General features: G+C 43.0%; 1 protein-coding gene across 2 annotated transcripts in view; it reads right to left on the reverse strand.

Annotated features, from left to right (window-relative positions):
* The window catches only part of MCUR1 (mitochondrial calcium uniporter regulator 1), a 32239-nt gene extending 19968 nt beyond the window's left edge, over positions 1-12271 (reverse strand). The window contains exon 1 of one of the 2 annotated variants that reach the window (XR_011647040.1): positions 11838-12271. Coding sequence is in view for 1 of the 2 variants with exons in the window: in XM_058285244.2 (XP_058141227.1) it covers positions 11838-12210 (373 nt within the window). In the remaining variant the exon portion in view is untranslated. The remainder of the gene's footprint in view (positions 1-11837) is intronic. The other variant, XM_058285244.2, reaches the window with a different exon arrangement.
* Between the last annotated feature and the right edge of the window lie 819 nt (positions 12272-13090).

Raw genomic sequence — 13090 nt, forward strand, 5'->3', positions numbered from 1 at the left:
ATGAGCTGGCGTTCAGCACTTGCTCTCCCAGATTTGTCCTGAGGGCAGAAAACAGCCTTGCAGACAGCTGGGACAGGGTGGAAACCTTTAAGTTGAAGTGGCCTGGGGAAAAGGAGTACCTGCATTAAGTCACTCAAGACAGCACCCAAGAGGGGGAGAAGTGAGTTTCAAAAACTCCTGTAAACAGTAAATGGTAAGTTCCTGAGGTTTCTAGCAAGCACAAGCCCAGGAGAAGCAGCAGCTCAGCAGCTCCAGCTCCTCCCAGGCTCAAATGAGACAGAGAGGACCTGCACTTGCCATTTGTTTTGGACTGATCCTCTTGGTAGGAGGCTAAAGCTCTGAAGGAGATCACAGCCAAAGCAGAGACAATTTGTAAAGACAGTGAAAAGTGCATTTGGCCTTGGTTTGTTTGTTTTAAATAGCTCCTGGCTTTCAAGAAAACCTCTGCCATATCACTATTTGGATACAAACTTAAGAAACAGCTAAGTAACTAAATCCCAGTTGTTTACACTTTAAAATATTAAAAGGTATGGTGTGCCAAAAAGATTACACAACCAAGAGGAGAGACTACTCATCCCAAATCCAGAAATCATCAATAAGAAGGACCAGACTTTGGACTTACTGGACAGACTTAAAAAAACAATGATCCTCAATATGCTCAGGAAGATAAAGAAAATATGGTGAAAGAATTAAAGCATATAAGGAAAACAATGAATGAACAATATGGGAATCTTGCCAGAGAAATACTGGATTTGGAGAATACAGTAACTCAAATGAAAAGTTCCCTAGACAGTTTGAACAGGAGACTGGAGGTGACAGAAGAAAGAATCAGTGATCTCAAAGACAAGACAACTGAAATGATTCAGTCTGAGAAGCAGAAAGAAATGAGAATAAAAAATAACAAAAATTGTCTATGAGACATCAAGCATACTAATAAGTGCATTATGGGAATCCTAGAATAAGAAAAAGGTGCAGAAAGAATATTCAAAGAAATAATGGTAGAAAACTTGACAAATTTAACAAAAGACATGAATATGCGCATTCAAGAAGTCCAATGAAACCCAAACAGAACTCAAAGAGAAGCACATCTAGACACAAAGCAATCAAACTGTCCAGTGCCAAGGACAAGGAGAGAGTTCTAAAAGCTGCAAGAAAAAAGCAGAGTTCTATACAAAGGAATCCCAATAAGAGTAAGTGCCAATTCCTTATCAGAAACCATGGAGGCAAGAAGACAATGGTAAGAAATATTTAAAGTACTAAAACAAAAAACATTGCCAACCAAGAATTTTATATTCAGCAAGACTTTTTAAAAAATGATGATGAGATTAAGACTTCCCCAGATAAACAACCACTAGACCTGCTGAGACAGATTAGTGGAGGGAAAGGGAAGACTTGGGCAGAAACATGCCCAGCAGACCACATGGCTGTGAGATCCTGCCTAGAAACCTCCTGAGGGGAAGGCTGCCAGAGAGATCCTACGAGACCCTGACTATGAATCCCATTTGGAACTCTTTCCAGGGTCAGGGAGGAGCCCTAGATAACCCCGAACAGGCCTCCTCATTGGGCCCCTGGGAACGAACAGGCGAGATCGTAAGGCAACCAATCAGAACAGCGAACAGCTGGGGCACCCCCAATGTTATGAAGAGAGAGGAGTCAAGGTTTTAAAGGGCCTAACCTGGAGCCCCCATGTGTGCACTCACCCTGCAGCACACCTGCAGTCCATGTCTAGGACTGTGTACTCTTCTCTTGTTTCTTAATAAACTCTTGATTTCCTTGCCTACCCTATGGCATGTCCTTAAATTCTTTTATGTCACATAAGCCAAGAACCTAGAAGCCCACAACCTTCTGCCTACACAGCCCTATAAACAATGCAAAAGGGATTTCTTCAGAATGGATGGAAAGGACACTAGATAGCAGATAAAGGCAGCATAAAGAAATAAAGACCTCTGGTAAAAACAAGGATATGGCTAATTAAAAATGTCAATACTATTGTATTGTAGTTTTTGTTATGTAACTCTATTACTTCTTCTGGGTACTAAAATGCAAATGCATAAAAAGTAATGATAGAGGGGGAAGCGGATGTGGCTTAACCTTTTGAGCTCCTGTCTACCACATGGGAGGTCCTAGGTTTGGTTCCCAGTGCCTCCTGGAGAAGACAGCAAGACAGTGAACTGGTGCGATGGGCTGGTATGGTGAACTGATGCAACAAGATGACACAACAAGGAGACACAAAGAGGAAACACAAAGAGAGACACAAAAAAGTAGGGAGTGGAGGTGGTTAAAGCAATTGAGTGCCTCTCTCCCTTATGAGAGGTCCCAGGTTCAGTTCCCAGTGCCTCCTAAAGAGAAGACAAGCAGACACAGAGAGCAGACAGTGAGCACAAACAACAGGGGGAGGGGGAGTAAATAAAGAAATCTTTAAAAAAAAAATAAAGCAGAAAACAGATGTGGCTCAAGGTATAGGGCCTCCACCTACCATATGGACCACTTTCAATAATGGATAGAATATCCAGACAGAAGATTAGTAAGGAAAGGGAAAACTTGAATGATACCATAAATGAGCAAGATCTAACAGGCATATATAGAACACTTTAACCAACAGGAGCAGAATACACATTCTTTTCTACTGCACATGGATTATTTTCCAGGATAGACCATACGTTAGGCCACAAAAGTCTCAGTAAATTAAAAAATACTGAAATCACACAATATATCTTCCCCAGCCATAATGGAATGAAGCTAGAAATCAATAACAAAGGGAGAAATGGAAACCCACAAATACATAGAAATTAAATGACATTCTCAAACTACCAATGGGTCAAAAAAGAAATCACAAGGGAAATTAGGAAATATCTTGAAATGAATGAAAATGAAACACAACATACCAAAACTTATGGGATGCAGCAAAGGCAGTGCTGAGAGAGAAATTCATAGCTCTAAATGCTTACATTAAAAAAGAAGAAAGATTTAAAATCAGAAACCTAACTTCAAAACTGGAGGATCTAGGTAAAAAATACAACAAAGAAAACCCAAAGCAAGCAAAAGAAACTATAAAGATTAGAACAGAGATAATTAAAATAGCAAATAAACAAACAATAGAGATAATCAACAAAGCCAGAAGTGGTTTCTTTGAAAAGATCAATAAAATCAACAAATCTTTAGCAAGACTGAAAAGAAAAAAAGAGAGAGGACACAAATAGTATAATTAAAAATAAAATTAGCCAGGGGAGCTCTATCACAGTCCCTAAAGGAACAATCCCCCAAGTGCAACGGCAAAGACCAAAAAGGAATGAAGTTCCAACAATGAGCCCCTGATACTAATGACTATGTCTGTGAGCCTGTGCACCTGAAATAAGAACAAGGCCTAAAGCAGCAGTGTGCCTAAGAGTTCCCTCCTGAGAACCTCTGTGTTGCTCAAATGTGGCCAGTCTCGAAGTCAAACTCAGCATGTAAATGCATTGCCTTCCCCCCAGCATGGGACATGACTCCCGGGGATGAGCCTCCCTGGCGCCGAGGGATCACTACCAAGTACCAGCTGATGACGTAACTAGAAAATGACCCTGAATAAAAGGTTCAACTCAGACCAGCAGAATATCCCTGTCTACATATAATAACAGGAGTTAAAAATGCTTTTTGACCTAAATCAAGGGGGAAATGGAAAGGACAAATGAGTTTATATGGCTATGAGTCTCTACAAAAAGAGACTGGAGGTTATCAGAGGGGTTGCCCTTATGCACACCCGAGCAGAGTCTCAGAGACAGATAAAGTAGATACAACCCCAGGTATTGGTTCTTCTGAGGGCTACAGAGACCCACAGGTTTTATGGTCATGGCAGATGGAGTTCACTGCCATGTCAGTTGGCCCTTCTTTGGAGCAGGTATTTCTGTGTGATGGAGTGGGACTCAGATGCGATCTCTTTTCACAAGCCTTTCCTGTTACTTTACCAGAATTGTAGCTGGTGCTGGGGTTTAAGATATATCTAGGGGATCTGAATCTCTGGACTGACATATGATAGCCAGGCCCTGAGCCTCAACAGACTTCAGCTCCTACACTCTGGTTTATTGGACTTACCCCACTCAACTAACATGGAGTTGAAGAAGGTCAACCACCACACCATGGAGCCAAGAGTGCCTACAACTGAAAGCAGGAGGATTGCATCCAGCATCCATGTGGAATCTAAGCCCCCTCTTGACATAGATGTGGAATGGACACAACCAATCCAAGGTCCACAGGATGGAGGAATAGAATATGGATTAGAGGGGACTTACTGATATTCTACTCATGAACTACTGTGGTTAGTAATTGAAGAAAATGTGGCATTGGTGTGGAAAAAGTGGCCATGGTGGCTGCTGGGAGTGGGGAATGGGAGGAAGAGATGAGATGTGGGGGCGTTTTTGGGACCTGGAGTTGTCCTGGGTGGTGCTGCAGGGACAATTACCGGACATTGTAGATCCTCCCATGGCCCACTGGATGGAACGTGGGAGAGTGTGGGCTATGATGTGGACCACTGACCATGAGGTGCAGCGATGCTCAGAATGCAATGAATGTGTCATGGTGATGGAGGAGAATGTTGCTATGGGGGGAGTAGTGGGGCGGGGGTGGGGGTACATGGGGACCTCATATTTTTTGAATGTAATATTTTTAAAAAATGAATTAAAAAAAAATCACTCAAAAAAAAAAATGAAATTGGCTCAAGGGAAGTGGATTTGGCTGAGTGGATAGAGCATCCACCTACCACATGGGAGGTCCAAGGTTCAAACCTAGGGCTTCCTGACCCATGTGGTGAAGCTGGCCCATGTGCAGTGTTAATGTGCACAAGGAGTGCTGTGCCATACTGGGGTGTCCCCTGTGTAGAGCAACCCGATGCAGAAGGAGTGTACCCCGTGAGCTGCCCCACATGAAAAAAGTGCAGCCTACCCAGGAGTAGGGCCACACACGGAGAGCAGATGCAGCAAGATGATGCAACAAAAAGAGACACAGATTCCCGGTGCCGCTGACAAGAATTCAAGTGAACCCAGAAGAACACACAGCAAATGGACAGAGGGAGCAGACAACTGGGTGGGTGGGGGCAGGGGATAAAGAATAAATCTGAAAAAAAAAAAAAAAATGAAAAGGGGGACATACTACAGAACCCACAGGCAAAAAAGGGTTATAAGATACTATGAACAAACATTTGCCAATGAATTTGAGAATCTAGAAGAAAGAAAGTTGTAGGAACACACAAACTACCTACACAGACTCAAGAAGAAATAGACCCCAATAAACCAATAACTAGTAAAGAGAATGAATCAATAACTAGTAAAGAGATTGAATCAGTAATAAAAAACCTCCCAACAAAGAAAAGTCCAGGACCAGATGGCTTCACAAGGGAATTTACCAAACATTCCAAAAAGAATTAATATCTATCCTGCTCAAACTCTTGCAAATAAGAGTTAGGGAGCACTCCCTAACAGTCTATGAGGCCAACAACACCCTCATAGCAACATCAGTTAAAGATAACACAAGAAAAGAAAATCTCAGACTACTCCCTCATAAATACAGATGCAAGAATCTTCAACAAAATACCAGTAAACCGAATCCAACCGCTTGTCAAAAGAACTATACCATGATCAAGTGGGATTTATCCCAGGTGTGCAAGGATGGTTCAATATAAGAAAATTAACAAGTGCCATACACTACATTAACAGATCAAAGGATAAAACCACATGACTTTCTTAATTGATGCAGAAAAGGCATCTGACAAAATCCAACACCCCTTCTTAATTAAAAAAATACTTTGAAAACTTACAAGGAAAACGCTTCAACATATAAAGGGTATATATATAAAACCCTCACCTAACAATATCATATTCAATGCTGACAGACGGAAAACTTTCCCTCTAAGATTAGCAATGAGACAATGATGCCCACTGTCACCACTGTTAGTCAACATTGTGGACTGGAAGTGTTAGCCAGAGCAATTGGGCAAAGAAAAGATATAAAAGGCACCCAAATCAGAAAGGAAGTAGTGAAAATTTCCCTATTTGTAGATGACATGCTCCTATATACAGAAAATTCTGAAAAAAACACAACAAAGTCCTGGAGCTAATAAAGGAATTCAGCCAAGTGGTGGGGGTACATGATCAACAACCAAAAGTCAGTAGTGTTTCTATGCACTGGTAAGGAACAATCACAAGAAGAAATAAAGAAAAAAAATTTTCATTTACAACAACTTAAAGAATCAAATATCTAGGAATAAATCTAACCAAGGATGTAAAGGACTTGTATACAGAAAACTAGAAAACATTGCTAAAATAAATCAAAGAATCAAAGAAGACCTAAATAAGTGGAAGGACATTCTATGTTCAAGGTTGGAAAGATTAAATATTGTTGTCAATTCTACCCAAAGCTATTTACAGATTCTACACAACCCCAATTAATTCCAACAGCCTTTGTGGAAATGGAGAAGCCAATCATCAAATTTATATGGAAGGGTAAGGGACCCCAAATATGAAGAGCCATCTTGAAAAAGAAGAACAAATTGGGGGGCTCAAACCTCCCAGACCTGAAAACTTATTACAAAGCCTCAGTAATCAAAACAGCATGACTCTGGCGCAAGGACAGACATAGAGACCACCAGAATCAAATTAATAGTTCAGAAATAAGCCCTTACATTTATGGTCAACTAATTTTTGACAAAGGAGTGTAGACCACTTAATTGGTCAAGAATACTCCCTTCACCAAAAGGTGCTGGGAAAACTGGATCTCCACACGGAAAAGAATGAGAAAGGACCCCCTACTCCACAGGATATACAAAAATCAACTCATAAGGGGTCAAAGACCTAAATATAAGAATCATAATTATAAAACTCCTAGAAGAAAACAGAGGTAAGCAACTTCAGGACCTTGTGTTAGGCAATGATTTCTTAAACTTTACACTGAAAGCCCAAGCAACAAAAGAAAAAAACAGGTAAATGGGACTTCATCCAAATTAAAACTTTTGTGCCTCAAAGGACTTTATCATGAAAGTAAAAAGACCACCTCCTCAATGGGAGAAAATATTTGGAAAGCACAAATCCGACAAGGATTTAATATCCGGAATATATAAAGAAATCCTAAAACTTAACAATGAAAAGACAATCCAATGTAAAAATGGGCAAAAGACTTGAAGACACATTTCTACAAAGACATACAAATGGCCAAAAAGCACATGAAAAGATATTCAATATCATTAACCATTAAGGAAATGCAAATCTAAACCACAATGAGATATAATTTCACACCCAATAGAATGGCCACTATTAAAAACACAGAAAATTACAAGCGTTGGAGAGGAAGTGGAGTAAAAGGAACACCCATTCATTGCTGGTTGGAATATAAAAAAGGTGCAGCTGCTATAGAAGACAATTTGGTGGCTTCTCAGAAAGTTAGATATAGAATTACTATATGATCCAGTATTCCCACTACTAGGTATATATCTGAGAGAACTGAAAGCAGGAACTTAAAAGAAGATTTTCACAGCAGTGTTTATAACAGCATTATTCCAATTGCCAAAAGATGGAAGCAACCCAAGTATCTATCAACCGATGAACAGATAAACGTGGTGTACATACACTGAAATATTACTCAGCCATTAAAAGGAATGAACTTCTGATATATGTGATAACATGGATGAACCTTGCTTGACAGTATCATGTTGAGTGAAATAAGCCAGACACTAAAGGGTAGATATTGAATGATCTCACTAATACGAAATAATTAGAATAAGCAAATTCACAGAGTTGGGAACCAGTATACAAGTTACCAGGGGCTGGGGTGGGGATAGGGAATGAGGAGTTAATGCTTAATGGGAACAGAGCTTCTATAGTGATAATGGAAAAGTTTTGGTACTGGATAGTGGTAATGGTTGCATAACATTGTGAAAGTAATAGCACTGAATTATATATTTAAATGGGGGAAATTTTTGGTAGTGTACAAATTACTAGAAAACTTAAAAAAAAATAGAACTCTACAACACAAATAAGTGAACCCTACTGTGTAAATGATGGACTATATTTATAGCACAATTATAAAAACATAGTTTCATGAATTGCTACCATAACTAACAGAGGTATTAATAGCAGGCTGATACAAAGGAACCTGTATTTTGTGCATGACTTTTCTGCAAACCTACAACTTCTCTAATACAAAAAAAAGAATGGTTAAGATGGGAATTTTTTTTTAAGCATGTACCAAGGACTGAACCTGGGACCTTGTACCTGGGAAGCAGGCACTCAGCCACTGAGCTACACCTGCGCTGGAAATTTTGTTATATATATATATATGTTATCATAATAATTTTAAAAAAGACACAAAACTTTAAAAAATCAGAAAAATTCAATTTTACTTTTAAACAGAAAAAAAAAGAGAAACAACTGGGTTGCCAATGTTTCATTTTGTCAAGAACGGACATTTAAACTTAACAGTTGTTTACTGTTACCCTAATACTAAAAAAAGACATTTTGCCACCAAAAAAATAGAAAGAGATAGACAAACTAAAATTTAAAATCTCCATTTAAATGTGATGAACTTACCTATATGAAAATCTTGCTACATATTTATCCTCACTTTTCTAAATATGCCATGGACTGGCACCAGTGTGAGGCCAGGTTTTGGAAAAGAGTGGCAGGAGAGAGAAGAATCATCTACTAACTCAAAGGTCAAAGAGTTCCTCAACAGGTCTCCTGAATGACCAGAAGGATACTTCAGCTAGCCAGCTAACACTCTCAAGCTTTCGCCCCTAAACACCCTAAAAGAAAATCACAAGAGTGCAAACACGAGACATGGACTAGATCCTACACACCTGATGCTTCCCTGTAGCCCACGTCACTGGTTCCCAGCCTACTGGCAGTTTGGGAAGGGGACGGTGGGTATGGTCACAGTCAGCTGCAAGATACGAGCCAGAGATCCAATAATCCATAGGTGTATCAAGCACTCTGCAGACTGACGAAATATAAAGTACAACAACTATTGTATGCGTGTGTGCTTAATGGTGAAAGAAAGGGCCCTCAGATTTAAAGAGCCACTAGCCTAGAATCTAAGTTTCTTGGACTTTCCTAATTTAGCCCACACTTACCTTCTCAGCTTTCCTTCTAGGTACCTAAGTTATTGTTTTCTCATTATCACAGGCTGGTTCTTCCTCCTCTGGCTGGGCTTGCTCCCCTTTCCCAAATGATAAAACTGAAGCCTCCTTTTTATCCCTTTTCAATGAAACTGACAATTTGCTAAGCGCCCGTATGTTGTAGGAATGGCATGATGCCTATGAATCCTATGTTCTCTCTGCTATCTGCACCCAGGTCAGCGAACAATCTTTATTGTTCTCTTATCTGTATTCTCAGAGCTCAGTACAGAGAACCCTTTCAGACCACTTATTATGTTATTAGTGTATTTCCTGTATCTTCTATTAACCCAAGCTTCCCAAGAGCAGTCTTAGTCATTTTTGTATCTTTAGCATCAAACCAAGGGCCTAGCATATTGAAGGCAAGGAACACATTCAAAAAAAGAAAAAAAAATTGAATTGTATGAATTTTCTACAACTGGATCCTGAGACTGTCTAGAAAGAAATCAGACCCAGCCCAAGAAACAGGGTAAATGAACAAACAAATGAATGAAAGCACTTCTCTAGGGCTCTCTACCTCCCGGATCTCAGACCTCAGCTGCATTGTCCCATGCATCTGAGAGCCTAAAACTGGCCCGAGAAAAGTAACTGGACTATTCTAGTCCCAAATTTCTTGTTTCTAATAACAAAATGATCATTCACGTGATTTACACAAAAATGCCCCCCCCCCACCTCTACACACATATAAAACAAACTATTTCAACTATTTTCTAAGCAAGCAAAAGCCAATACCGATTGGTTACTGCAGATTTTTCTTTTCCAAAATCAACTGGGACCAGAAATAGCAAGTTTACTTTAAAAAAATGACATATATATAAAAATATATATCTCCTTCTGAAAAGTGGAGAAAAGGGCTGGCCACTTTCCACTTGGCTCTCCAACCCTGTGACAGCTGAGCACCAACTTGCCTTTGCCAGAGGGTATGGCCCGAAGGTGGAGCAATACTTTGTCATTCAAAACACCTCTTCTCACTTTTCCTCTTTTATTGTGACAACAAAAGGAGACCCAAGAACTATGAATTTCCACCAATATCCAGGGAGCAAGTAGGCTGAGCTTGATTAAAATGTATTAAGTAATTCCCCTTTTGGAGGACTTTCAGCATACTAAAAAAATTAAAAACTTACAGAAGAGGACTAAAGAAGAGGAAACCAAATGCAAATTTTCCTGTTCATAATATCCTTAAATATAAACAGTCCTTTTGAAAATCATAGACATGAAAAAAACCACAGAGCAGGAAACAAAGGAACAAAATCCTTCCTTGCTCATGGTACCTGGGCAGCATCACCCCTGGCTTCCTTGCAGGTGTTCTGCACTTTGTAAGATGAGGTGATTTGAGACTAATACAACCAGTATCACTTTGCTCACATGCTAGCAAACCACGAGAAACACTCTTCCCTATTAACCCTTAACCTTGAAATGAGGAAAACATCCGAAGTTACCAGCTTGTCAAAAAAAATCAACAAAAGGGAAAGTTCAGAACTAAAGATCCCACCCATCGCCAACTCCTAAATACTGCAGATACTAATAGTTCACTGCTCCTTCCCACCTCTCTAAAGCTTGTTCACTTTGTGGTGCTACCCGTCAGTTTCTCGACCTGCCAACGGTATTTTAAAAATTTCAATGTAGTCAACACTTAGTGGGCATTTGTTAAAAATATGAAAAAAATGTGTGGTTACTGACGGCTACTGATGGTTATGCATAGATTAACCAAAGTGATCTTTCTGTCGTTTTCTAATTAATAAAGTTTACCCCAAATGACGACTTTTTCAATCAACAGTTTGCTAACTGGTAAACTGGATCTGTTTAGACTTTGCTAATTGAATGCAGGACACGATCTCCCTCACTTCCTTTGTCTTTAATCAAATGCCATCTTGATGGCACTTTTCTCATCACCCTATTTAAATTTGCAACAGGATGGCCATCCACTTCCCAACCCTTACCCCGCTACTTTTCCCTGTTGCACTCATCAAATTATGTCTAAACCAAATTACATATGCATGCATAAACAACAGGTATAAATTACATATGTATAAATAAATTACACACTCACATAATAGTGTTTCCTCTGCTAGGAATAAGTTCTAAGAGGGCAAAGATTTGTTAAATGAGATATCCCAAGTGCCCAGAAAAGTGCCAGCCACAGCGTGGGCGCTAGTGCTGAATGAATGAATGAATGAATGAATGAATCCACTAGTTTGAAATTAAATTGTTAAAAGAAAAAAAAAAATCCCTGTATTCCCCAGAACATCGCTCCTCAATCTTTTTTTTTAGGTACGGGGTGGGGGTGGGGGGCAGGGATTGAACCCGGACTCTCCCATGTGGGAAACGCTCAAGCCACACCCGCTCCCGGTTCCTCAAACCCGCAAACCTCCTGCGCGCCCTTCGAGCACCCACTTGACCCGCGAGCAAGCTGGGTGCTCCGTAAAACCAAGAGCGCCCAGGGAGCCGCGCCTACGCCGAGCCCTAAAGTCGGAAACCGGGCGCGCGCCCCCTCCATACCGGGTTAGGCTTTGCGCCCCACGCCCTGTGCCCGGGATTCTGAGTAACTGGGATTTCTCAGCTGACGAAGCTCCCGCGGACCAGAAGGGCGCGGCGGGGCCTTTGGCCCCGCGTCCCGGGCACAGGCCGAGGGAGCTCGGCTGCCTAGGCCCGGACAGAAGCCGCAGCCCACGCCCCTCCCGGCCCCGCGGCCCGCCCTCACCTCTGCTGAGGGAAACCGGGGCGACCGCCGGGGCGCGGCCCAGGTGCAGGGCGCAGGCGAGGCCCGGGAAGCGCCTGCGCGCGCCGCTAGGCCCGCCCTGGGGCAGCCCGGGGCGCGCGGGGGCAGCGGGGCCGCCGAGGCGCGGGCGCTCCCGGTCCCCGAGCGGGCGGCGCGGGGCGGCCGCCGCCAGGCGCGGGGAGGGCACCAGCAGCAGCAGCAGCAGCGGCGAGGCCCGCGACGCGCCGGCGCGGGGGCGCAGCGTCCCCAGGCCGCCCCGCAGCGCCTTCAGGCCGCTCGCCGTTCCGCCTCGGCCGGCGGGCGGGGAGGTCCGCGAGCGCCTCAGTCTCTCTGCCGCGACGGCTCCGCCGTCCATCCCCGAGGCGGTCCTCGGTCTGCTCGCGCGCTCCTGCCGCGCGCGCGCTCGGCGCCGGCCACGCGCGCCCCCAGCGCCCCAGCCGGCTGCCCGCACCTCCTGCTTCCTGGCCCGCGCGCGGGCGGGGCTCGCCGGTCTCCAGAGCCGTGGGAGAGGCCAGGCCCTCCGCGTCGCGCGAGTCCCCGCCCCGCTCGGGTGACGAGACCCTGGGCGGGGAGAAGAGTGCGGGCCAGCCCGGAACCCGCAGGCGTTTACTGCTGCCCGCGCGATCTGCATATTCTTTACCGAGGAGTCCCGACAAGGAAAGTAATCACCCAACGGCCCCACACTTTAGAGATTAAAGATCCCGGTCGGAGATCCCCCAAAGAGTGGCTGTCAGCAGGGCCGAGAGGATGGCACGTACGGATTAGAGCACCACGGAAACGAGAAATTTGCAAAGTGGGCATTTAAAACGTAGGGCATGAATGTTAGCTATGACCTACTGGTATGTAAAGGGTGATTGTAACTACAGGTGCTCAGTTCAGTGACCTTTTTGAATGCCTATTGCACCTGTCTCAGGTCCGTTGGGTGCGCTCAGTGAATGTTTATTGACTGACTGACTGAAGGAATGAAATGCACAAGGCACCAGGTAGCAGTTACCAAGAAAAATGAGATTGCTTTGTCCTCAGAATTCTTTTCCTTTACACCCATCTGTGCATACCTACACGGTGGAAGAAGAAGGTGTTAGGAGCCATCAGAGAGCCACAGGGTGCTGGGAATAGAGACGGGAGTGCCTATGGAAGAGGAAGAGATTAAGTGGCTATCAAAATATAGAGAATTGAAAAGAGAGTGTTAGGCACTCATAAAAGGCTGTTAGGAGTACACGTTTATGGAACTGGGA

This window comes from Dasypus novemcinctus, chromosome 22, assembly GCF_030445035.2.
Source record: "Dasypus novemcinctus isolate mDasNov1 chromosome 22, mDasNov1.1.hap2, whole genome shotgun sequence".
Classification (NCBI taxonomy): Eukaryota; Metazoa; Chordata; class Mammalia; order Cingulata; family Dasypodidae; genus Dasypus; species Dasypus novemcinctus.